Source organism: Bos javanicus, chromosome 15 (assembly GCF_032452875.1).
Source record: "Bos javanicus breed banteng chromosome 15, ARS-OSU_banteng_1.0, whole genome shotgun sequence".
Classification (NCBI taxonomy): Eukaryota; Metazoa; Chordata; class Mammalia; order Artiodactyla; family Bovidae; genus Bos; species Bos javanicus.
Window position 1 is genome coordinate 8738065 of NC_083882.1, and position 26551 is coordinate 8764615.

At 36.1% G+C, this 26551-nt stretch overlaps 1 protein-coding gene across 1 annotated transcript in view; it reads right to left on the reverse strand.

The window, feature by feature from the left end:
• Positions 1-10615: 10615 nt before the first annotated feature.
• The window catches only part of CNTN5 (contactin 5), a 1653888-nt gene continuing 1637952 nt past the window's right edge, over positions 10616-26551 (reverse strand). Inside the window, exons 24-25 of the mRNA XM_061440146.1 lie at positions 17370-17538; positions 10616-10999 (exon numbers count right to left, since the gene is read on the reverse strand). Of these exons, the coding sequence (XP_061296130.1) occupies positions 10899-10999; positions 17370-17538 (270 nt within the window). The 3' untranslated portion in view covers positions 10616-10898. The remainder of the gene's footprint in view (positions 11000-17369; positions 17539-26551) is intronic.

Sequence of the window (26551 nt, forward strand, 5' to 3'; positions counted from 1 at the left end):
ATTAAGGAGTTTTTTCTCCTAAGGTTTCTTCTAGTTGTATGGTTTCATATTTTGTTTAAATCTTTAATACACTTCATAGTTAATTTTTATGAGTGGTATAAGATATGAGTCCAATTTTATTCTTCTACATGTGATTGTCTAAGTATTTTTATTGGTTTAGATGTTATTGTAAATGAAATAGTTTTCTTTATTTCATATACTAATATTGTATTTTGAAGTTTTATTGAACTCATTGATTAGTTCTAATAGCTTGTATGTTTGTGTGGGTCTGTGTAGTCTTTAGGATTTTCTATACATGAGATCATATTGTCTGCCAAAAAAATCAATTTGACTTCTTCCTTTCCAATTTGAGGGTCATTTCTTTCTTGCTTTTTTCCCCCCTGAATAATCTTGCTAAAACTTCCAATGCTATGTTAAATATGAGTGATGAGAATGAGCATCCTTATATTATGCCTCTTTTTAGAATAAAAGCTTTTAATATTTGACAATTTAATATGATGTTAGATGTTGGATCTTCATATGTGGTCTTTTATATATTGAGGTGTGGCCTTCCTTTTTATAACCAACTTATTGAGAGTTTTTAATCCTGAAAAGAGGTTAAATTTTGTCAAATGATTTCTATACAACTACTGAGATTATCAGACATATTTAACTTGTGTTATATTAATATATTAATGTGGTATATCACTTTTACTAATTTGCATATGTTGGACCATGCTTGCATCCCAGATATAAAGCCCACTTAATCATGATGATTCCCTTAATGTTCTGTTGAATTTGGCTTGCCATTTTCACAGAAGTAGAAAAAAATAATTCTAAATTTGTATGGAAACACAAAAGACCCTGATAGCCAATGCAGTCTTGAGAAAGAAATAAAAGCTGGGGTATCATGCTTTTTGATTTTAAAATATACTGAAAATCTACAGCAATGAAAAGAGTACTTTCTTGACAAAAAAAAAAATAGACAAATAGGTGAGTGGAACAAAATAGAGACTGCAGAAATAAACTGATGCACATGTAGTAAATTAATCTATGAAAAATGAGGCAAGGATATACAATGGAAAAAGGGAGCCTTTTCAATAAGTGGTGTTGGGAAAACTGGACAGCTACATATAAAAGAATCAAAGTGTACTGCTTTCTCAGAATATGTATACTAATAAACTCAAAATGGATTAGACACTTAAATGTAAGACATGAAACCATTAATCTTGACAAAAAATGTGTCTTTGACATCAGTCATAGCAATAGTATTTTTTGGATATGTCTCCTATGACAAAGAAAGCAAAAGGAAAAACAACTAAAGTGATTACTTCAATCTAAAAACGTTTTTACATAATGAATGAAACTATCAACCAAACAAAAATGCCACCTACTGAATGGAGGAATATATTCACAAGCAGTATGTCTAATAAGGTGTTAATATACAAAATATACAAAGAGTTTATATAACTCAATGTCAAATAAAACAACCAGAGTTAAAATGGGAGAGTACATGGATAGACAAATTTTCTAAAGAAAATATATAGATAGCCAACAGACACATGAAAAACATGCAAAACATTACTGATCATGAGGGAAATGAAAATCAAAACCACAATGAGGTGCCACCCTACACCTTTCAGAGTGGACATCATCTAAAAGATGACAGATAACAAGTATTGATGAGGTTGTGGAGAAAAGGGAATCTTTGTGTACTGGTGGTGATATTACAATTGGTGCAGCCGTGAGAGAAGACAGTATGAAGGTTTCTAAAAAAATTGAAAATATATAGAACTGCTATATGATGCATTAATTTTACTTCTGGATATTTACCCAAAATAACAAAAATGCTAATTTTAAAAGGTAAATATGTTCCAAAGACAAGATATAGAAACAACCTTTATGTCCATCAGTAGACAAATGGATAAGGATGATGTGGTATATTTATACAATGACATATTACTCAGCCATAAAAAGGAAAATTTCCATTTGTGATAATGTGGATAAATTTAGACAGTGTTATGCTAAGTGAAATGTCAGGCCAAAAAAGACAAATACCACATAATCTCACTTATATATGCAATTATAATAGCAAAACAAACCAATAAACAAAATAAAACAAAAATAGACTCATAGATACAGAGAACAAATGTGTGATAGACAGAAGGGAGAGTTTGTTGGGGTTTTGTCATATAGGTGAAAGGAATGAAGTGCTACAAACCTCAGTTATTTAATAAATCAGTCATGGGGTTGTAGTATATAGCATAAGGTGTATGGTCAAAAATATTGTAATAACTTCATATGGGGACAAGTGGGACACACTTACTTGTGGTGATCATTTTAACATCATGTATGCAAATGTCAAATTGTTACATAGTACACATGAAACTAACATTAGTTCAGACGGTAAAGCGTCTGTCTACAATGAGGTAGACCTGGGTTCGATCTCTGGGTTGGGAAGATCCCCTGGAGAAGGAAATGGCAGTCCACTCCAGGACCATTGCCTGGAAAATCCCATGGACAGAGGAGCCTTGTAGGCTACAGTCCATGGGGTCGCAAAGAGTCAGACACTCCTGAGCAACTTCACTTTCACTTTCACACATGAAACTAACATATTATATATCAACTACATCTCAATTTAAATGAACAAATAATTTAAATCCTTGGCATTGAAACATGTAAAATATCATGTGTGAAACGAGATGCCAGTCCAGGTTCGATGCACCATACTGGATGCTTGGGGCTAGTGCACTCGGGCGACCCAGAGGGATGGTATGGGGAGGGAGGAGGGAGGAGGGTTCAGGATGGAGAACACAAGTATACCTGTGGCGGATTCATTTTGATATTTGGCAAAACTAATACAATTATGTAAAGTTTAAAAAAATAAAATAAATAAATCCTTATCATCATGTCACATCACATCTTTTTCTAAAAAAATTGTCTAAAATAACTACATTGTCACATCTAAAGAAATTAGTATATTATATTCTATCCAGTGCAATTATATTCATTCCATTTTATCTAGTTTTTAGACAAACATCACTTATTGCTGCTGCTGCTGCTAAATCACTTCAGTCGTGTCGGACTCTATGAGACCCCATAGACGGCAGCCCAACAGGCTCCTCCGTCCCTGGGATTCTCCAGGCAAGAACACTGGAGTGGGTTGCCGTTTCCTTCTCCAGTGCATGAAAGTGAAAAGTGAAAGTGAAGTCACTCAGTCCTGTCCGACTCTTCGAGACCCCGTGGACTGCAGCCTACCAGGCTCCTCAGTCCATGGGATTCTCCAGGCAAGAGTACTGGAGTGGGTTGCCATTGTCTTCTCCGAACATCACTTATTAGGAAGAATTTATTTGAATCATAATTCAAATGAGGTCTCTGCATTTTGTTTCACTTCCTAAGTTTCATTTAGCAAGGAACACCCATTCCTTCCCTTCTATCTCTTCATGTTATTGCCTTTTGAAATGAATGTCATTATTTTCCTAAAGAGTATTCAACATTCTCGCTTTGGTCAGTTACATTTTCATGTAACAGAATTTTTTTTTCCCTATGTTGTTGAAACTGGTAATTAGATATGGAAGTTGATTTCTTTCAGGAATCAGGAATTTTGTTTTGTTTTATCACAAATACTTCACTGAAGTATTATATATTTTGTGTTACATCACAACAAATGGTCAACAATGTAAGACTGGACCACTTTAATGATGCTAAAATAAATTGGTAGGCTCCCCTGCTGGTTGTGCGCTGTCTAATTCTTTGCCAACCATTCTTGCAAAGGTTTATTTTAGCACCCATTGATAAATGTTGTCTGAATCAATATTTCACTAGGGGTTGCAAACTGGTGAGTTTCACCATGTTTCAATACTTATTTATTTAACAAGTTCCCCTGGAAACATTTTCAAGATGGATTCTGTATCCATTTATCATGATCCTATTCATCTTTTAAATTTCATTGTTTTCTGGACCTACTAAACAATGAAGGCTTATTTTGTAAAAATTTTTTCCTCAGACCACAAATCAACTATTTCTTCAAGGAGCCACAGTTCTCTTTAATGGATAATAGAATCTGTCTCATACCAGGTTCCCTAGTAAATAGATTTTGGTGCAATCTTAGGGCAGCACAAGTAACGGAACTGGAAAGTGAAGCAGGAAAGAGTGGGATTCAAGGTAAGATAATGCTTACTCAGGTTTTTGCTTTACCCTAAGCTTAGTTGGAGACATATCCTTGCCAAATACATCTGTGTGGCCATGTGGGAATCTCCAGAAAGACTTTATTAAAAAGTCATGCTTTGGGGCATACACAGGAGAGAAAAGAGGGGATTAAGTACATCTGAGTGGCTCATTCTTTTATTCGCCATTCGTCAGTGCTCATCCCTAGCAATTAGTTTTTGCACTTTATTTTTGCATCATCAAAAACTTTCAGGGGCTAATAATTTGGAAGTCAGAATCTATGTCCCACATTGAGACATTTTATCTACATACAAAAGTTGTGAGAGGGACCAGAACCCTAGAGGTATGCTTCATTGGCTTGGCTTTCAGAGTGGCAACCAAACGGTAGAACCTGATGTCTTAGGTCAAAGTATTCGTTGGGCCCATGCAGTGAAACTGACTGAACATGAAGGGAGTTAGTGAACTGGTGGCAACTGAGGTGGAACAATCATCCCAGGGCCTTGGAATTAGGTGAGACCAACTCTGTCAGGAGAGATACGTGCAATACGTTTGAGATAGAAGCTCATGATAACTATAAAATGTAATTTTAAACAATATTTATTTTTTTCAATCTGAAAAGATTCATGCTTTAGTAGAAAGGTGGTACTCATAGAAAGCAGAACGTAAGCTATATGAGTTAGGATACTGCTACAGATCACATAACTTTCACCACTTTCCGTGAGCTGAGAGTCAGTTTTTTGACTATATTTAAATTAAAGAGAGGCTGGGAAATAAGGTTTAGCTGTATTCCTGGGGAGAGAAGTAAATTGGTTTTGGAGAGTCAGTTTATGTCACATAGATAATATTTAACAGTGGAATATTTCTAAAGTATTGTAGCGATGGTCTTTTAAGTAGTTATTATTTCTTTTTAGAGGTTAATCTGCAGTATGTCACAGAATTCACAGATGTTTGGCCAGATGTAGGACTTTTCTGGTAACTGTCATGGATTTAATTCAAAATTAGAAAAGAGTGAAGCAATAAAGATAGGAAATTGGACATCTCAGAATATTCACATCATGCTATACCTGAATCACATGTTGATAAAATTTAGGTTGCTAATTTCTTTTATATAGTCTAACATTCAGGTCAAGAGGATATTGTTACTCTTCTATAATGTTGAAATGGCAACATAGCAATAATTAATTTGCTTATTAAAACTGGTTTAATTTTTGTGTGGTGAGAGCTATCAGCTATTAAGTGAATTTTATTTTGATCCATTTAATGTATTTCAATATAAAATTTATTCTTGCATATTTATGAATCACTACATATTTTACAAAGATATGATTCAGTATTGTTACTGTTACATAAATATTGGAAAACAAAGTAGAACATACCATGTGGCATAATATATTTTTTTCTGAGAACAAAAATTTCTTTTATGAAAAGAAATAAGATATAGTGCTGTATGCATCTTATTCTGTCACATCAGAATGTAGGAAATGTCTGTGACTCTTCCTCTCAATGATGTTAAAATCAGTGGGTTCAGATGATGGCAGCCTGATACTCACACTGAAAAGTTCTTCATCTGCAATTTACGTAGTGGTTTTAACATCCGCTGATGAACATTGCCTGAGTAAAGTATTTATTCTTTTTTAATTTTATCATTCCTTTTGGATTTATTAACTGTGATTATTTTATAAAGTAGAGCTATGCTTCATGAATTATTTGATTTTCCTGAAACAGTCCATACAGGAAAGGCAAAAAATTCTTTCCCTTTTTGTATTTTATAGCAATTCTTAGAATGGTGAATCTTGAATCCAGCAATGATAATCAATGATTTTGCATATATTAGTGTGAAATAATACATTTTTAGATATTATACATGTTTCAATACACTGCTGTCTTTGTTCTTAATGAGTTCAAATTACCCTCTTTTCTAATGGAATGTGATTGTCTGCACTTAAACGATAATCTCTATAGAAATGATAAGGAGTCCCAATCTCATCTTGTACACATTCTACTCAGACCTTAAGTCAGTTATTTCTCCAAGAAAGTTTCTTTTAATGATGAATAGAATTTGGAAACCACAAGCTGTGCATTTTTTATTCATTGTTTATATTATTTGTCCATTACAGGTGTTCATTGTTATTATAAATCTTTATAGTGAACAAAGATAATAAACAGGTCATTTTAAAGAAAAATGTTAAATAAACTGTGAATTTATACTTATATTTCTAAGTCAAAAATTACAGGTTTTATTTTATGTATGTATGTATTTCCACTCTTAATTCTGAAAGTATAATCTTTTAATAATTTTAACATTAAATTTATATATTGACTAGTTCAAAAACAATTATACTAATTATGCTACTTACAAGAAGACCAATGAATGTAGATTAAGATTTGCGTGTGTGTGTTTTGTCCTTGTATATGTCTTGTTAGAGACATGATATGAGACATGACGATCCCATACTGTCAAAATACTGAATTGTAATACTTATCTGTGTGGTTGTAATTCACCTACAAAGAAAAAATTTTAAGTTTTTTATCATCAAATTGATATATAGTTAGTTTAGTTATTTTCCGTTTATTCTTATTTTTTGAAGTTTACTTTGTTTTTTCCTTTTTGTTTGATTTTTAAATTAATGCAAAACATTTATATAGTTCCAAACTTAAAACTATGAAATAAGTACATTGAGAAAGTGCTTACTTGTATATTTATGCCCATATCCCATTCTCCCCTTCTTTAGGAAGTAACAATTTTTATTAGTTTTTAGTTCATTCTTCCATTATTTCTTTTAAAGAATATTAGCAAATACGTGTTTGTATTTTTTCTACTTCTTCCAGAACAGAGAGCCTATGTTCATCAGTCTGCACCTTGTTTATTCACCTAAAATTGCATAATTTTTGTAGTCTATTTTAAAAATAGATCCCTAGAGATGAGATTGGTAGGTCAAAGGGTAAATCCATATAAAATTTTACTAGTTATTGCCAAATTCCCTTCAATAGAACTGTATCATTCTGTGTTTCATCAGATTTTGAAAATAAGCATTCCCCTGTCTCTGACTTACTGAATCAGTCTCCAGGATTTGAGTTCCCAGGTGATTTGGATGACTGCTCAGGCTTTTGGAAGCTTATTCTAAACAAATTTAAAGTTGAGCATGGAACTAAATCCAATCAATTACTCACTTGATATGTGCTAGGTATTATATTGTACACTAGTGAGAGAAATCCAAAAAAGGAGCATAATTTTGTCTCCTTTGGAGGATTTCATAACCTAGTTAGTGGAGAAGACACATTTATACACAAATCATTGCAACATCATGAAATTATTGGTATAATAGAGATGTACGCACCCATTCCAGTGTCCTTGCCTGGAGAATCCCAGGGATGGGGGAGCCTGGTGTGCTGCCATCTATGGGGTCGCACAGAGTCAGACATGACTGAAGCGACTCAGCAGCAGCAGCAGCAGCAGCAGAGATGTATACATGGTACTAAGGAAGCACAAAAGAAGGAGCATAAAAGCTGTCTATGAGAATTGTACCTGGTATAGATTTGGATATGCTGCTTCTGCTTAGTCGCTTCACTTGTGTCCAATTCAGCAATCCTATGGACTGCAACCCACCAGCCTCCTCTGTCCATGGGATTATCTAGGCAAGAGTATTGGAGTGGGTTGCCATGCCCTTCTCCAGGGGATCATCCCAACCCAGGGATTGAACCTGGGTTTCTTGCATTGCAGGCAGATTCTTTACTGTTGAGCTACCAATGAAGCCCAGATTGGATATAATGCTCTTTATAAAAGCAGAAATGTGTATTTAACAAACTGTTTACAAAATGCATTTAATGAAGTCTTCTTCTTGAGAAGAAACAAATCAAGAGTTTAAGTCTGAATTTATCTCATTTGTACTTCTTCTTCGCTTGGTTTATTCTTAGACATAGCTTCCAGTTTTCAGGTTGGAACTGTTATGGACCTCTATAAAGATTTTTCAATTTAAGATAATCACAGCATGCAAAGTCCTAACATAATGATATTTTCAGTGTGAAAGCACCACCATAATCATGATCATAGTGTGGTCTGCATAAAATAAATAATGTTATTCATGTAGCTGACAGGAGAGAAGATAAAAGTCAATAAAAAGAGAATTATTTATTAAAAAGATCTAATGTTACAAGAACAGTACACAGAACTATTATCTGACTGTGCCTTCCACATGGTATATACCATTATATATAATATATATATACAGACTGTATACAATATATTTAATGGTTTGACATGGGGTCCACAGTACCTTCATTTGGGTATGCAAAACATTCAGTTTCATGAAAATTTTAATAATGGGGAGTCTTTTTTTCTTCATAGTTCAACTGACAATATACAAAAATACAGTCTCTTTAGTGATTTAAGACTGCGTGGTTACTAGTCCATCCAAGAAAAAGCTCACTGAGTATAATGTACCTCGATAAGAAATGATGTTCTGCTTTCTACAAAGTAACAGTATGTAATAAATAAGTACATAAACATTTAAAACCTGTTTTTTAATAGCTTCATGATGCAAAATACATATTCTGTGAATATTGAGTGAAACCATTCCATATCACTGATTCCTATAATACCTCAGACATTCTACATTTAAGTATTCTGTCAGATATACACCATCTATCAGCTAGTCAGAAATATTGGTTAGGTTGAATTTTCCATATACTGACATTATATTTCACTGGGCTTTGTTTTATAACTCAGTTCTTAAAGTCTACTGTGTCATTTGAAACACCACAGAAAATGAAGAAAATGATTTGATTTATCAAATATGAAGTAAAAGTTATTGCCCATTCTTTAATATTTTTGCTGCATTTTTCAGATGTACAATCTGCTTCTGCAAGCTATATCATACTTGAGAGAGCCCATATTTGCCTGCTAAACAATTAGCATTCTCTCTATATGCAAAGTCCAGTCTCTTCCACTTCAAAGGAGGTGCTCAAGGAAGGCTACTTGGTTGTCGTTTTTCACAGGCTTGGATATCTACCATCTGTGGTAATATACTACAATAATCTATTAACCAAAAGAGTCTTCTTAATCACTTCTGGTTTGTTTAGGGGTGTCTTGGACATAATTCCCCTCAAAGAGAGTGAGTAAGCAACACAGACAGTGGTCCTGTGTCTCTGAAACCAGTCTCTGAGGATGTTCAGAACAGAAACTCTAATCTTTCTTCTGATTTTATAAAGATTAACCTCTAAAGCTAGCAATTTGAGCTCAATACTGCTTCATTTTGCTTGCTATTAAATGTGTGAGAATTAACAGGTTTAGAATTTACAAAGAAAAAAAAAAGGAATCAACCTTTTGTTATCATATTAACAACACCTGTAAAGTGGTAGTTTCTCCAGGCTATTCTTTTGGCATATGACTTTGCAATAACTATCCTTTCAGGCATCTTCTTGGGTCTAATGTGAACTCTGGCTGTTCTCATATTTTTTAGAATGTCTGTAAGAAATTATCACATGTAAAACTTTAACCTAGCTTTCCAACAACCTACCGAAGATCACTTATTTTCAAGTTGATTCTCAAATAGTAAACGGGTATTACCTCTCAAGCAGAAGAATAGCAGAGCCCCTGTACTGAGGTCATGTTTCCACACACAGCTTAATTTAAAAAAATCAATTTATCCAAGAGGTCCTCTTTTTTAATAGTCAGTAAGATTTTATTAATGGCATGTAATGCATGGAATTGTTTTAAAAAATCAACATTTGTTATGCTTCACCATTTTAATCCATAGACAATCTGTATGTAAAACTACTTGCAGAACAAAGTTTCATTGTCCTTAAAGTTATTTGCAGTTAGAAGAAAACCTTGGGCCTAATTCAATACCTTTTTTGGAAATAGGTGGGGGAATGGGAAAGCTCTGTCTTTTATTCATTTTCAAATTAGCACCCTTGGCAGCATGTCAGTATCTGCAGCCTTTAGTGATCATTTATACATGTATATATAATGACTTTAAATTATCTTTTGTTATTAAAAATAAACATTTATTATATTTTCAGCTAGATAACATAGTACTTGATGAAAACAATAGCACTTCAGTTCATTTGGACTCACTTTCTATTTACCTTGCACTAATATAAATGGCTTACTCCCTACCCTAATAACTGGCTCTACGGATGCATATAGAATAGCATCTGACAAATTTTGCTATTTCATAATGCAATCATACAATATTTTTGTGGGAAAATTTTTGTGTACTATCCTATAATTGACCACACAATTGAAATATTTTTTCATATCTCCTGCTGGCTTGTCGATTAGTATAGTCAGATGAAGGAAAAATTAAAAACAGTAGACTTGGAGTGTTAAGTGAATTTTTCATTCTGTTTTGTATTTGTGTTTGAAACAGATCTGCTAGAGACCACTTACTTAACAAATGGATGGCACACTCTCAGGGTCATCAGATATAAAATCAAATTCCAACATACTAAAAAAGTAAGGAATACATTTGACAGAAATTACTTTTATTTACAAAAATTCATTACATACAATCTGCATATTTTTATTGGACCAAGAACTGTCCTCTCCATTTACAAAAACCAAAGCAACAACAACAACAAAAAAACCTGATGTATAAGTAATATTCCCCTCAGTCTCCTATAAGTGCACCATGTATAGTTCCAAGTTTTTAACGCTCATTCTCAAGGTCCTGAGTTTCCAGTTACATTACTACTCTATTCACTGTAGTTATCAAGCTAAAGCGAAGAAAATCAAATTAAGTCTGAAGTTTTCACCAAGGAGTTGAAGGAATCATCAATGCCAAAAGCAACGTTACTGATGAAGACATGGAGAGAGTGTGGAGGGCTGACTGAGCACTAGTGATTTTCCCACCTGTGAAAAGGAGACGTATTAAATAGACAGAATTATTTTGGCTTTGCCTGAGGTAGGATAAACTCATTTTTTAGGTGTGTTAAGACAAATGAATGCAATATCAATCCTGTTTCCAATGAGAGCATTCCTTGTGTTTAGGAAACAAGAGGTTGTCTGGGGTTCTCAAAAGATATACTGAGGGCAGAAGTGTATATGGAATAGTGTCTTCAAAAGGCTGTGTCACCTTGAACAAATATATATAATCAAATATATATAAAACATCAATCAAATATATCTAAAACAAATATATCTAAGTGTAACTTTCAACAATGAGAAACTGATGGAAAACATCCCAAATTCCAGGTATGAGAATAAAATAATTTCTATAGTGCAAAATTCAGGAAATGGAATAAAAATAATTAGCAAAAGTTTGTTGCAACTAGAATTCATAATTCAATGAAGTAAAATTTTAAATTTAATCATAAAATATTTAATATATGTATGGATCTTTAATTGATTTTACAGTGAGCGGGCTTAAATTCTGGATTTGTTTGAATTGAGATTCTCACACCAAACTCGGCAAAGAAGAGGCATCTTTCATTACTCTTGCCAGGGCTTCCCAGGTGGCGCTACTGAGAAAGAACTTGCCTGCCAATTCAGGAGACATAAGAGATGCTGGTTTGATCCATGGGTTGGGAAGATCCCCTGGAGGAGGAAATGACAACCTCTTCCAGTATTCTTGCCTGGAGAATCTCATGGACAAAGGAGACTGGCAGTCTACAGTCCATAGGGTTGCAAAGATTTGGACATGACTTTCATCTTGAGACAAAAGCATTGTATGTAGTTAATGTATTGGGGTGGCTGCCTGATTAAACTCACTAATTTGGATGGATTTTTGTGAAGTAGTTTTGATAGTGCCATAAATTTACAAACTAAGTATCATTCTTAGATTTTCGGTTATTCAAGCCAGAAGCCTTGGAACATATCATCATCATGATTGATTTCTAATGAATGCTTACTATATGCAAAGTACTGTACTAAGCCCTTTATACAGACTATCTTATTTGATCTTCACAACATTCCTATGCAGTATGTGCTATTGTTTATCTCAGTGTTGCTGATGATACTGGGGCTCTGCTGCTGCTGCTGCTAAGTCACTTCAGTCATGCCCAACTGCTAGCGACCCCATGGACTGCAGCCCGCCAGGCTCCTCCGCCCATGGGATTTTCCAAGCAAGAATACTGGAGTGGGTTGCCGTTGCTTTTTTAAAGTCATTGAGTTAGGGATTAGGGGAAAGATATGCTTTTATGTGTTATCTCTATTAAAACAATGATTGGCTTTAATTAAAAACATAATGATAGATTAGTAATAAAATGTACCAACCAATTTTTGGAATCATCCTTCTGTCAAGCTATCCTCTCTGGCTAGATTGGATGTAACAGAATTCTAGGTGTGATTTTTCTTACAGGATAGACTCTCAGTTTATTTTCCAGACATATTTAAGAACTGAAGAAACCTTTGTTTTGTAAACCACACATACATACACCCAAAGCAGCAAATCTTCTTTCCTTTGAAAATTTTTACAGCTAAGGTGCTAATAAAATCTGTTATTCAACATATTGGAGAACGTTACATATATTTCAACTTGTACAAAATGGGGTCATTGTGAAGTGCATGGCCACATGTGAGCTATAAGAAAGGTTTGATGGCAAAGCCTCACTGGAGTGTGCATGCATAATAAATAAAAACTATGAAAGCATTCCTTCTATTTATATGAGAGTGGCTGCATGCTTGTTAAATCAACTTACATGACACTTGTACAAAAAAACCTCCTCACTTTCAGAATGTTAAGTAGGGTGTATATCTCAAATTCCACATAGAATCCATGAAAGAAAACCATGCTATTTCAGCATAGCAAAACACAAGCAAAGAAAAAAAAAAAAACATTGAATCAATTTCTAGTCTCAGATATGAAACTAATTAACTATTTCACTTGAGCAGGTCATTTAGCTTCTTAGGCTTTTAGGTTTTAGAAAAGAGATAAGAATGAAACCTATTGTTGCTCCTGTTTTATGGGTCTAATACCAGGAGACTGAACATTATTAAAGCTCAGGAAATGGGTTGACTGGACTAAGTATTATCAACTGAAACATAAAAGTTGACAATTTCACTTGAGAATGATTGCTCAGTAAATAATGCTCAAGTGCTGTGCTATGCTTTGTCACTCAGTCATGTCTGTTTGGGACCCCAGGGACTGTAGCCTGTCAGGCTTCTCTGTCCATGGGATTCTCCAGGCAAGAATATTGGAGTGGGTTGCCATGCCTTTCTCCAGGGGATCTTCCTGACCCCGGGATCGAATCCGGGTCTCCTGCATTGCAGGCGGAACCTAGGTCTGCTGCATTGTGGGTGGATTCTTTACGTCTGAGCCCCCACAGAAGCCCAAATAATAATGTTCATAATTACCCATTAATTAAATGTACATTTAACATTTTTTATTTAAGGCTGTAATAAAAATTGCCTAATATTTTTTCAATGACAGATTTATGTCTTTAATGTAATTTTTTGCATTTTATTTTCACAAACTCAATGAAATGATTGCTTTCTTCTGAATTTGTAAAACCTCCCTTCTTATAATCAGTTTTTCTCTTGCTGATATAATAATGGTGGCAGTGGGTATGAATTCCAGTTCTTCCTCTTAGTATTAATAATAGTATGATCTTAGGCAAATTACTTAAATTTTCTCCATAAAACAAAAAAAATGCCACCTACCTCGTCGATTGTTAAGAAAATTAAATAAGTTGTTAAGCATTTATGATTGTGTCAGACTTATAGCAAGGGCTCTATAACTTTTCTATAAAAGTTAGAAATTATTAATATTGCTGATAATAATTATGATGTTCAAATAAATTCTAGCGATCTAGTATACAGCATCATGATTGCAAATAATAAAATGTAACATATATTTGAAGGTTGCTAGAACTAAGATCATGGCATCTGGTCCCATCACTTCATGGGAAACACATGGGGAAACAGTGGAAACAGTGGCAGACTTTATTTTGGGGGAGCTCCAAAATCACTGCAGATGGTGATTGCAGCCATGAAATTAAAAGACACTTACTCCTTAGAAGGAAGGTTATGACCAACCTGAATAGCATATTCAAAAGCAGAGACATTACTTTGCCAACAAAGGTCCATCTAGTCAAGGCTATGGTTTTTCCAGTGGTCATGTATGGATGTGAGAGTTGGACTGTGAAGAAAGCTGAGCACCGAAGAATTGATGCTTTTGAACTGTGGTGTTGGAGAAGACTCTTGAGAGTCCCTTGGACTGCAAGGAGATCCAATCAGTCTATTCTAAAGGAGATCAGCCCTGGGTGTTCTTTGGAAGGAATAACGCTAAAGCTGAAACTCCAATACTTTGGCCACCTCGTGCGAAGAGTCGACTCATTAGAAAAGAGTCTGATGGTGGGAGGGATTGAGGGCAGGAGAAGGGGATGACAGAGGATGAGATGGCTGGATGGCATCACCGACTCAATGGACATGAGTTTGAATGAACTCTGGGAGTTGGTGATGGACAGGGAGGGCTGGCGTGCTGCAATTCATGGGGTTGCAAAGAGTCAGATACCACTGAGTGACTGAACTGAAGAATGTAAATTCAAAATGTTCTCACCACAAGAAAGAATTAGCAATTATATCATCTGATGGAAGTATTAGCTATATTTTTTCAATATATTTGTGTACAGATGTATAATATATGTGTATCATATCAACTCTTGTATACCTTAAATTTACACAATGTTAAATTTCAGTTATATTTCAAAATAAAGCTGGAAAAAGAAAAAATGCAATGAAATTTATATTTTTAAATCGATAAACCTAATACTATTTTAATTTTAAAAAACATTCCTTTTAAAATTTCCTGCCCCTCACTGTTCATTATCTAATGATAAAAGCAGTCACTACAATAGAGAAAGAGATATATTAAGCTAGAGCGATAGGGAAAGGCAAAGGAGAAAGGGGAAGATAATCCAACTGAATGCAGAGTTCCAGAGACTAGCAAGGAGAGATAAGAAAGGCATTTTAAAGGAACAATGCAAAGAAATAGAGGAAAACAATAGAATGGGAAAGACTAGAGACTAATTTTCTCTTCAAGAAAATTAGAGATACCAAGGGAACATTTCATGCAAAGATGGGCACAATAAGGGAAATGTTAAGGACATAATGGAAGCAGAAATGATTAAGAAGAGTTGGCAGGAATACACAGAAGAACTATACAAAAAAGATCTTAATGACCCTGATAACCACAAAGGTGTGGTCACTCACCTAGAGCCAGACATCCTGGAGTGTGACGTCAAGTGGACCTTAGGAGCATCACTACGAACAAAGTTAGTGGAGATGATGAAATTCCAGCTGAATGATTTCAAATCCTAAAAGATGATGCTGTTAAAGTGCTGCACTCAATATGTCAGGAAATTTGGAAAACTCAGCAGTGGCCATAGGACTGTAAAATGTCAGTTTTCATTCCAATCCCAAAGAAGGGCAATGCCAAAAATGTTCATACTACCATGCAGTTGCACTCATTTCACATGCTAGCCAGGTATTGTTCAGAATCATTCAAGCTAGGTTCTACAGTATATGAACTAAGAACTTCTAGATGTGGAAGCTGGATTTAGAACAGGCAGAGGAAAAAGAGATCAAATTGCCAATATCTGCTGGATCATAGAAAAAGTGAGAGAATTCTAAAGAAACATCTACTTCTGTTTCATTGACTACACTAAAGCCTTTGATTGTGTGGATCACAACAAACTGTGGAAAATTCTTAAATAGGTGGGAATACCAGACTGTCTTACCTGCCTTCTAATAAATGTGTATGTGAGTCAAGAAGCAACAGTTAGAACTGGACATGGGACAATGGACTGGTTCAATATTGGGAAAGGGAAGATCAAGGCTATATATTGTCACCTTGCTTATTTAACTTATATGCAGAATATATCATGTGAAATGCCATGGTGGATGAAGCAGAAGCTGGAATCAAGATTGCTGGGAGAAATATCAACAATCTCGTATATGAAGATGATACCACTGTAATGACAGAAAATGAAGAGGAACTAAAGAGCCTCTTGAAGAAGGTGAAAGGGGATAGTGAAAAATCTGTCTTAAAACTCAACATTCAAAATACTAAGATCATGGTATCTGGTCCCATCACTTCATGGGAAATAGACAAGGAAACAATGGAAACAGTGATAGACTTTATTTTCTTGGGCTCCAAAATCACTTCAGATGGTGACTGCATCCATGAAATTAAAAGACGCTTGCTCTTTGGAAGAAAAGCTCTGATAAACCTAGACAGTACCTTAAAAATCAAAGACATCACTTTCCCAACAAAGGTCCATCTAATCAAAGCTATGATTTTTCCAGTAGGCATGTATGGATATGAGCGTTGAACCATAAAAAAAGGCTGAATGCCAAAGAATTTATGCATTTGAACTGTGGTGCTGAAGAAGCCTCTTGGGAGTCCCTTGGACAGCAAAGATCCAACCAGTCAACTCTAGAAAGGAAATCAACCATGAACATTCATTGGAAGGACTGATGCTGAAGCTCCAATACTTTGGCCACCTGATGCAAAGTGCCAGTTCTTTGGGAAAAAAACCCTGATGCTGAGAAAGGTTGAAGGCAAGAGGAGAAGGGAATGACAGTGGATGAGATGGCTGGATGGCACCACCAACTCAATAGACATGAGTTTGAGTAAACTTCGGGAGATGGACAGGGAAGGACAGGGTTGCCTGGCATACTGCAGTACATGGGGTTGCAGAGTTGGACATGACTTTACAACTGAACAAGAGCAAAACCAGTTTAAAAGCAGTATTGCAAAGCTCACATGGCCGGCAGCGTGCTTCTTGTGGTCAGGGAAGACTGGGGAATTTCTCAAATAAAGATATTCTAATGAGACTGTTAACTCCTTCCTAGATGTGTGGAAATTTCACAGTTGTGGGTGGGCCACCATGGTTTGTATCAATCAGAGGATCATATAGTAATCTGGCTTCCCAAGTGGTTCAGTGGTAAAGAATCTGCTTGCCATTGCAGCAGATGCAGGAGACTTGGGTTTGATCCTTGGGTTGGGAAGGTGCCTCGGAGAAGGAAAGGGCAACCAAGTCTACTATTCTTGCCTGAAAAATACCATGGACAGAGGAGCCTGGCAGGCTACAGTCCATGGGGTGGTAAAGAGTTGGACACAAATGAGCAGTGGAGCATGCTTGCATATAACAATCAGAGGATAAGAGTAGAGAACCTTCAAAGTCTCTGAACCATGTAATCCATCATGTTAATTTTGATGAGGTTTACATCATGTTAATGTTAGTGGTTATCAAATTAAGCCTACTGTGTCAAAACTTACCTGAATATGATGGGACCCTGATTTGGGAACTAGCGGTTCCATCTCCTCCTTCACCATATGCTCGCACTTCAATGATATAGACTCCAGCATCGGGGAGTGGGACTACTGCTTGAGGTTTCTGCGTTTCAATAACTTGACTGTTGCTGTGACCCTCTTGCCTATAAAAAACCTGGAAATGATGATAGATTTTTAATCATTTGATAGTCAATCAAGGATTCCAAAAGCTTATTGACTGCCTCCTGTATATTACATTCTGAGCTAAGTAGAGGGAGCTTACAGCTTAGGCAGATATGCAAGCCAATGCAATGCATATGTTATATGCAGCAATGGAAGTGTATGCAAGGGGCTATATGAATGCAGAAGAGAGTTTAATCCCCTCTGGTGGTTTAGGGAAGGCTCCTAAGCAACTAAACTGCCACCTAAGAGAAGGTGGTGCTGAGCTAAATATTTAAAGATAAGTAGAGCTCACAAGTTGGAGAAGGAGAGCAGAAAAATTTTACAGAGATAAGAGAAGATGAAAAAAACATCTAACTAATAAGAAAGCAATAGCATTAGAAGACAGTTGAGAATAGTGAGAAATTGAAGCTAGAGAAGTAGGCAGTAAGGAGGCAGATCATTGAAAATGTTTTATTCCTGGCTAATGAAGTGAACAGTATCCTGAGGAAGAACTCAAAATTGTTATCTTCAAATCATCTGAAAGGAGTAATCAGAAAATTTGTTAAATATATCAATAATAAAACCTTAACACTGTATAAGATGGCTGAAAAGTTAAAAATAAAAGGGTATTTTTAGTTTTACTTTTGTATTTACTTTTTGGTGAATTGGCATTTGGATATATTGGATAGCCAAGTTAAGGCTTTTTTCTCTTTTAAAAAATATTTACTTAATTTATTTGGCTGCTCTCACTCTTAGTTGTGGCATGTGGGATCTAGTGTCTTGAAAAGGAATTGAACTTAGGTCCCCTGCATTGGGACCATGGAGTCTTAGCTACTGTATAACAGGGAAGTCCCAAGTTAGGGCTTTTTTGACATTTGTTCATGGTACTAGAATTACACATATATTGATGGTAAACAGAGTTTTAGAACTACAGATTAGGACACAGAATTAGCTTGTGTGTATAGGTCAGTAAACTAAGGTTGTAGAGATTACACAATTTATACAAGATTATATGTTCAGTTGTGAAAGTAATTGCATTAGAAGATTAGTAATCTGATGATCAGTTCAGAGGTGTTTCACTGTATCATACTGTTTCTACTCATTTGCCCCCCAGTAAACTTATTTGTGTGTGCATAATAGTAAAGTAGCAGCAATGAAGATTTTAAATTCATTTTTATTCAGTTCATTGTTTTTGTGGTTTTTCATAATTGTGAGTATTATAATTTCTTTTTGTAATGAAGAGAACAATGATTTTGTAGTCATACAGACCTGTATTCAAAACAGTCTCCTACAAAATAATACAAAAAGCAATTTCCTACATATTTCAGTCTGAGAAAATTTGGGCAAGTTGATAACATTTTTAAATTTCAAGTGCCTATACTGTAAAGAAAAACACATGTAAAAATGTCCAGCACAGGATCTGGTAAGCTTAAAGAGAAAGTGACTTCTTCTGTTGCTATTATTTTTCATTGTCAGTGGTCAGTATTTACATTATAAATGATTAACTGCATTGGAAAACTATAAAAAACTATAATAGATTTTGCTTATTAAAAATGTGCTTGAACTTGACTAACCTACATACAAGAAAAAAAAAATTAAATGTAAGTTTCACATGTTGAAGCCTGCTTGTACTTAATCCTCCTTTTTGCATTCTGGTAACATATGCTCCCTCTATTTTACTTCCTCTGTCTTTCACGGATTTGAATTTACTTCTGGTCATGGAAGAGAAGTAAATTCTCTGTAAAAGTATATAACATGTGCAATAATTCTATCTATTGAAATCCTTAGAAGGAAGGATGCCATAACTTCAACATAGTTGGGAAATGAAAAAAAATCATGGAATATTTCACTGGGTATCTCATGTAGGACAGGCACAGTAATATATACTGGAAATTTAGAGACTAAGAACACATGGTTCTGCTCTCATGGAACTTACAGTGGAGACAAACAATGCAATCAAGTGTTCTGTGTACTGCAATAGGAAACATATTTGCTGCTATAGCCATGTACAAGAGCAGTACAGATTTGGGAATCAGAAGCTCTTCTTGGAGGATGCCTATAGCAAGTTTTTTTTGGCTTTGAAAAAATGACAATTGTATCAGAATTTATGATTCTCATTTTGACTGTAGTAGTATAAAGAATTAGAATTCTGTTCATCTACATTAGATAATTAGAAAGCAAATTTATGGCAACAAAATAGTATGTAAATTGGTGAGGATTGGCAGGGGAGTAACTATTTTAGAGGACATTGTTATTATGGTTCAATAAATTACAATTCTTATGACAATGAAAAATGCAGCCAGTAATGCATATCTAATGTTGCTGTAAAATCCAGAGTTGAAGAAAAAATTGTGGATCAGTTGAGATTTAGAAACAAAAGTTAAGGGCAGGAAATATCGGTTAATGGCAGCAAAAGGAGTTTGAGATTAAATGTGGCTTTTACCAATATATCCAGGGAGATGTAGTGCTATGAGAGAGTAAGTAGGTATAATAAATGAAAAGATACATTAAATTAATGAATGGTTAGTCTTAGGTGATTTAGAGAATATTCATTCATTGTAAAATCCTGATTTAGAAAAGATGAATACAAATGACAAATATGAGATGGTTAAGGAATTATCAAGACATGTCAGAAATAGTTATTGACAATAACAAGACCAGGGAGTACTTTGAGAACCTGGACATTTATAGATTGACTGTTACAATAATGACTATCTCCAGACATAGAGAAAAGTGTCTATTTTCAAGACTATTCTCAAATTCTACTTAAAAACCTGAGAACAGTGGGTTAGCCAAAGAGATGATTCTAAACAAACAATAATGTGATACTGCTATTCTCAAAGGCATGATCTGGTATTGGCTAATCTGTACATCTTATGGTAAAAGTAATGTTGTGAGTCAGTCTAAAAATATAGCAGAATAAATTTTTGCTAGTTTTGCCCACAAGTGCCATTGGAAGGATGGATCTTTTTAAACAAAAGGGCTATCCACCAGTACTTCCCAGGTGGTACAGTGGTAAAGAATCTGCCTGCCGATGCAGGAGACACAAGAGACACAAGGTTTGATCTCTGAGTAGGGAAGATCTCCTGGGTTAGGAAATGGCAGACTGCTCCAGTATTCTTGCCTGGAAAATTCCATGGACAGAGGAACCTGGCAGGCTATAGTTCATGGGGTTGCAATGAGTTGGACACAACTGAGTGACTGAGAACACACATACAGTCACCAGCTGAGCATCTTGAGGACAATTGCTCTTCACAATAGTGAGTGACGAATCCAAAGTCCCAGTGGCTGCGGGTGGGTGAGGAGGAATCAGTGAGATAGTAGAATCTAGGTGAAAAGAAGGTGGGAGCACAAGTACCAGTGAGAAGCCCTGCTGTAAGATGACTCCAAGGAACTTTAAGAACTGGATTTCCTGTTGGCAATTTCATGTGTATTTGCATGTTGTGCCTTTCAGTCTAATATCCCCCACTAACATTTCCATAAAGTCTTCTTTGTATATGTTATTCAGTTCAGTTCAGTTGCTCCATTGTGTCCATCTCTTTGCGACCCCATGAAATGCAGCACACCAGGCCTCCCTGTCCATCACCAACTCCCGGAGTATACTCAAACTCATGTCCATTGACTCGGTGATGCCATCCAACCATCTCACCCTCTGTCATCCCCTTCTCCTCCTGCCTTCGATCTTTCCCAGCATCAGGGTCTTTTCAAATGAGTCAACTCTTCGCATCAGGTGGCCAAAGTATTGGAGTTTCAGCTTCAACATCAGTCCTTCCAATGAACACCCAGGACTGATCTCTTTTAAGATGGACTGGTTGGATCTCCTTGCAGTCCAAGGGACTCTCAAGAGTCTTCTCCAATACCACAGTTCAAAAGGATCAATTCTTCGATGCTCAGCTTTCTTTACAGTCCAACTCTCACATCCATACATGACCACAAGAAAAACCATTGCCTTGACTAGACGGACCTTTGTTGACAAAGTAGTCTCTGCTTTTTAATATGCTGTCTAGGTTGGTCATAACTTTCCTTCCAAGGAGCAAGCATCTTTTAATTTCATGGCTGCAATCACCATCTGCAGTGATTTTGGAGCCCCCAAAGTAAAGTCTGACAGTGTTTCCACTGTTTCCCCATCTATTTCCCATGAAATGATGGAACCAGATTCCATGATCTTAGTTTACTTAATGTTGAGCTTTCAGCCAACTTATTCACTCTCTTCTTTCACTTTCATCAAAAGACTTTTTAGTTCCTCTTCACTTTCTGCCATAAGGGTGGTGTCATCTGCATATCTGAGGTTATTGATATTTCTCTCAGCAATCTTGATTCCAGCTTGTGCTTCCTCCAGCCCAGAGTTTCTCATGATGTTCTCTGCATATAAATTAAAAAAGCAGGGTGACAATATACAGCCTTGCCGTACTCCTTTTCCTATTTGGAACCATCTGTTGTTCTGTGTGCAGTTCCTACTGTTGCTTCCTGACTGGTACACAGGTTTCTCAAGAGACAGGTCAGATGGTTTTGTATTCCCATTTCTTTCAGAATTTTCCACAGTTTATTGTGATCCACACAAAGACTTTGGCATAGTCCACAAAGTAGAAATAGATGTTTTTCTGGAACTCTCTTGCTTTTTTGATGATCCAGCACATGTTGGCAATTTGATCTCTGGTTCCTCTGCCTTTTCTATATCCAGCTTGAACATCTGGAAGTTCATGGTTCATGTATTGCTGAAGCCTAGCCTGGCTTGGAGAATTTTGAGCATTACTTTGCTAGCATGTGAGATGAGTGCAATTGTACAGTAGTTTGAACATTTTTTGGCATTGCCTTTCTTTGGGATTGGAATGAAAACTGACCTTTTGCAGTCCTGTGGCCACTGCTTAGTTTTCCAAATTTGCTCACATATTGAGTGCAGCACTTTCACAGCATCATCTCTTAGGATTTGAAATAGCTGAACTGGAATTCCATCACCTCCACTAGCTTTGTTCATTGTGATGCTTCCTAAGGCCCACTTGACTTCACATTTCAGATGTCTGGCTCCAAGTGAGTGATCATACCATGGTGATTATCTGGGTCATGAAGGTCTTTTTTCTACAGGTCTTCTGTGTATTCTTCCCACTTCTTCTTAATGTCTTCTGCTTCTGTTAGGTCCATACCATTTCTGTCCTTTATTGTGCCCATCTTTGCATGAAATGTTCCCTTGGTATTTCTAATTTTCTCTAAGAGATCTCTAGTCTTTCCCATTCTATTGTTTTCCTCTATTTCTTTGCATTGATATCTGAGGAAGGCTTTCTTATCTCTCCTTCCTATTCTTTGGAACTGTGCCTTCAAATGGGTATATCTTTCCTTTTCTCCTTTGCTTTTCACTTCTCTTCTTTTCACAGCTATTTGTAAGGCCTCCTCAGACAACAATTTTGCTTTTTTGCATTTCTTTTTCTTTAGGATGGTCTTGATCCCTGTCTCCTGTAAAATGTCACAAACCTCCGTCCATAGTTCATCAGGCACTCTGTCTATCAGATCTAGTCCCTTAAATTTATTTCTCACTTCTACTGTATAATTATAAGGGATTTAATTTAGGTCATACCTGAATGGTCTAGTGGTTTTCCCCACTTTCTTCTATTTAAGTCTGAATTTAGCAGTAAGGGGTTCATGATCTGAGACACAGTCAGCTCCCAGTCTTGTTTTTTCCTGACTCTATTGAGCTTCTCCATCTTAAGCTTTAAAGAATATAATCAATCTGATTTCGGTGTTGGCCATCTAATGATGTCAAATTGTAGAGTCTTCTCTTGTGTTGTTGGAAGACAGTGCTTGCTATGACCAGTTTGCTATGACTAGGGTGTTTGCTATGACCATATATGCATATGTTATATATACTGGAGAAGGCAATGGCACCCCACTCCAGTACTCTTGCCTGGAAAATCCCATGGATGGAGGAGCCTGGTAGGCTGCAGTCCATGGAGTCGCCAAGAATCGGACACTACTGAGCGACTTCACTTTGACTTTTCACTTTCATGCATTGGAGGAGGAAATGGCAACCCACTACAGTGTTCTTGCCTGGAGAATCCCATGGATAGAGGAGCCTGGTGGGCTGCCGTCTATGGGGTCACACAGAGTCAGACACAACTGAAGCGACTTAGGTGCATATATATATATATATATATATATGCACATATATATATATACACACACATAGTATATGTCACGTTATATATACATGGTATACATATATACATCTTCATGCTATACAAGCCATTTCTGTCTTAATTTTTAAAATATGATGAAAAACATGTAAGTATAATCAAATATAGAAATGATTGTATAAACTATTATGTATGAGTCATTTTAAATTGTGGGGATCACAGTAAAGGGCTTGATCTCATATTTGGAGTGAATATAAGATAAAAGAACAGCTGTAAAATACAGGAAGCTCTCCTGGAGGAGGACATGACAATCCACTCCAGTATTTTTGCCTGGAGAATCCCATGAACAGAGGAGCCTGGAGGGCTAGAGTCCATAAGGTAACAAAGAGTCTGATGCAACTGAAGTGACTTAGCATGCATGCAGGATATAGTCAATCAAGGAGACTAGCATGGCCATAGACCCTAAGCTCCCTGAAAAACTGGAGAAATATATGGATGGGCTTCACATTCTATAGGCTGTGGAATATATTTTCAATACAAGTGTACCTATATCTCAGGAGTCTGGCAGGCTCTAACTGGTAGCTAAATGGAATAAACAAATGAAAATTCCTATGTATTGATGGATCATATAATAACTATAAATAGCAGAAAGCAGAGATAAAGGGGAAGATGTACGGTGAAATGTTAGTTGTTCAGACATGTCCGACTTTTTGCAACCCCATGGACTGTAGCCCACCAGGCTCCTCTGTTCATGGAATTCTCCAGGTGCAAATACTGGAGTGGGTAGCCCAGCTTGATGAAAGTGAAAGAGGAGTATAAAAGAGTTGGTTTAAAACTCAACATTCAAAAAGCTAAGATCACGGCATCTGGTCCCACCACTTCATGGCAAGTAGATGGGGAAACAATGAAAACAGTGAGACTGCAGCCATGAAATTAAAAGATGCTTGCTCATTTGAATAAAAGCTAGGCAAACCCTGGCAGCATATTAGAAAGCAGAGACTTTACTTTGCCAACAAAAGTTTCCCTAATCAGAGGTATGGTCTTTCCAGTAGTCATGTATGGATTTGAGAGTTGGACTATAAAGAAAGCTGTGCACTGAATAATTGATGCTTTTTAACTGTGGTGGTGGAGAAGACTCTTGAGAGTCTCTTGGACTGCAAGGAGATCCAGCCAGTCCATCCTAAAGGAGATCAGTCCTGAATATTCATTGGAAGGACTGGTGCTGAAGCTGAAGCTCCAATACTTTGGCCACCTGATGCGAAGAACTGACTCATTGGAAAAGACCCTGATGCTGGAAAAGATTGAAGGCAGGAGAAGGGGATGACAGAGCACAAGATATTTGGATGGCATCACCGACTTGATGGGCATGAATTTGAGCAAGCCCCGGGAATTTGTGATGGACAGGGAAGCCTGGTGTGCTGCAGTCCATGGGGTCACAAAGATATGACTGAGCAACTGAACTGAACTGATACTTTAGTCCAGAGTTATGTTGTCGTTTTTGGAAGTGCCAGTAACAGATGCAACATGTGTTAAAGATACTAAGTATTCCAGATCCAGATCCCAAACTGGTGGAGTTATAAAAACAAAGTTTTTTTTTTTTTTCATTTGAAAACACTTATTTGGGAAAAGTAAGTTACATTAAGAAATTTCTTTGAATTTTTTTCCAGTTTTCTGACAACTGATATGCAATATATTAAGGAAACATGGATTTAATTCTGAATTGGGAACTGTAAAATGAATCACATATTAATTGACCTGAAGAAGTGATGAATATGCTAAATAAGCTCCCACATTTGACTCAACTTTTTATATGGAAAGGTATCTTGTTTGAGGGTAAATAACTTGTAGCCATGTCTACAAAAGACAATTATTTTTCAGCATTTTTCTGGTTCTTCATGCTTCTATTACTCTTACTTATTAATAATAGAAGCTGTGATGTTTTGAAAGTATTACTATTAAATCTAGACTTCTTAAACAAAATCCCAAGAAGTTCAAGTTCTCTTGGACAATCTCAAAGAACAGTGAGAAATTTCACTAAATAGGTAATGCTTAATGTTTATTTGAATAGATTCAATGTTATTGTGTTGCCTATGACACAATTATAAATAGTTCAATTCTATCCTTCTCTCACTATATTCTTGCTCACTTTGAGGTCCCTGACAAGTTTTGTGATGGGGAGACTGATTTTTTTTCTTTCTCTTAACACATTTGAGTGATATTTTCTGTATCATTGTGTATTTCTCTGGTAATATCTTGTCTTTATGTATGTTGCTGACACCTCAATCTCTGGAATCAAATAGGGAAGTAAGATCCATGCTTTCTTAGAAAACGGACTGATCTAACCCCAAACTCTTGCTGTTTTATCTTACTATTTTATGTTATTTTTGTTATTTATTTATTTATTTATTTTGGCTGCACTGGGTCTTTGTTGCTGCCTGCAGGCTCTCTCTGGTTGCGGTGAGCAGGGGCTACTCTCTAGCTGCTGAGCATGGGCTGTAGATCATATAGGCTTGAGTAGTTATGGAGCATGGGCTTAGCTGTGCAACGGCATGTAGAATCCTTCCAGACCAAGGATTGAACCGATGTCCCCTCCCAACCACTGGACTCACCAGGGAAGTCCATGATCTAAATCGTTGAGAATAAATTGCACCTAGTATATACTACCTTAACTATGAAAAAGCAGAGTTCAGTGGATCACTTATGGATCAGTCTATGGAACAAGTCCATTTTCCCTCATATTTATCACTTATCAATCATTTTCAAAATCTTGAAATTTCTAGATGAGGATTTCCCCTTAATTCATCCACCTTAAGCTAGACTTGATGCAAAAGATAAAATACACCATCTCTGCACTTTAAACTTCATGCACTGACCCCTACTTCTAGTTTCCAGGCTCAAATT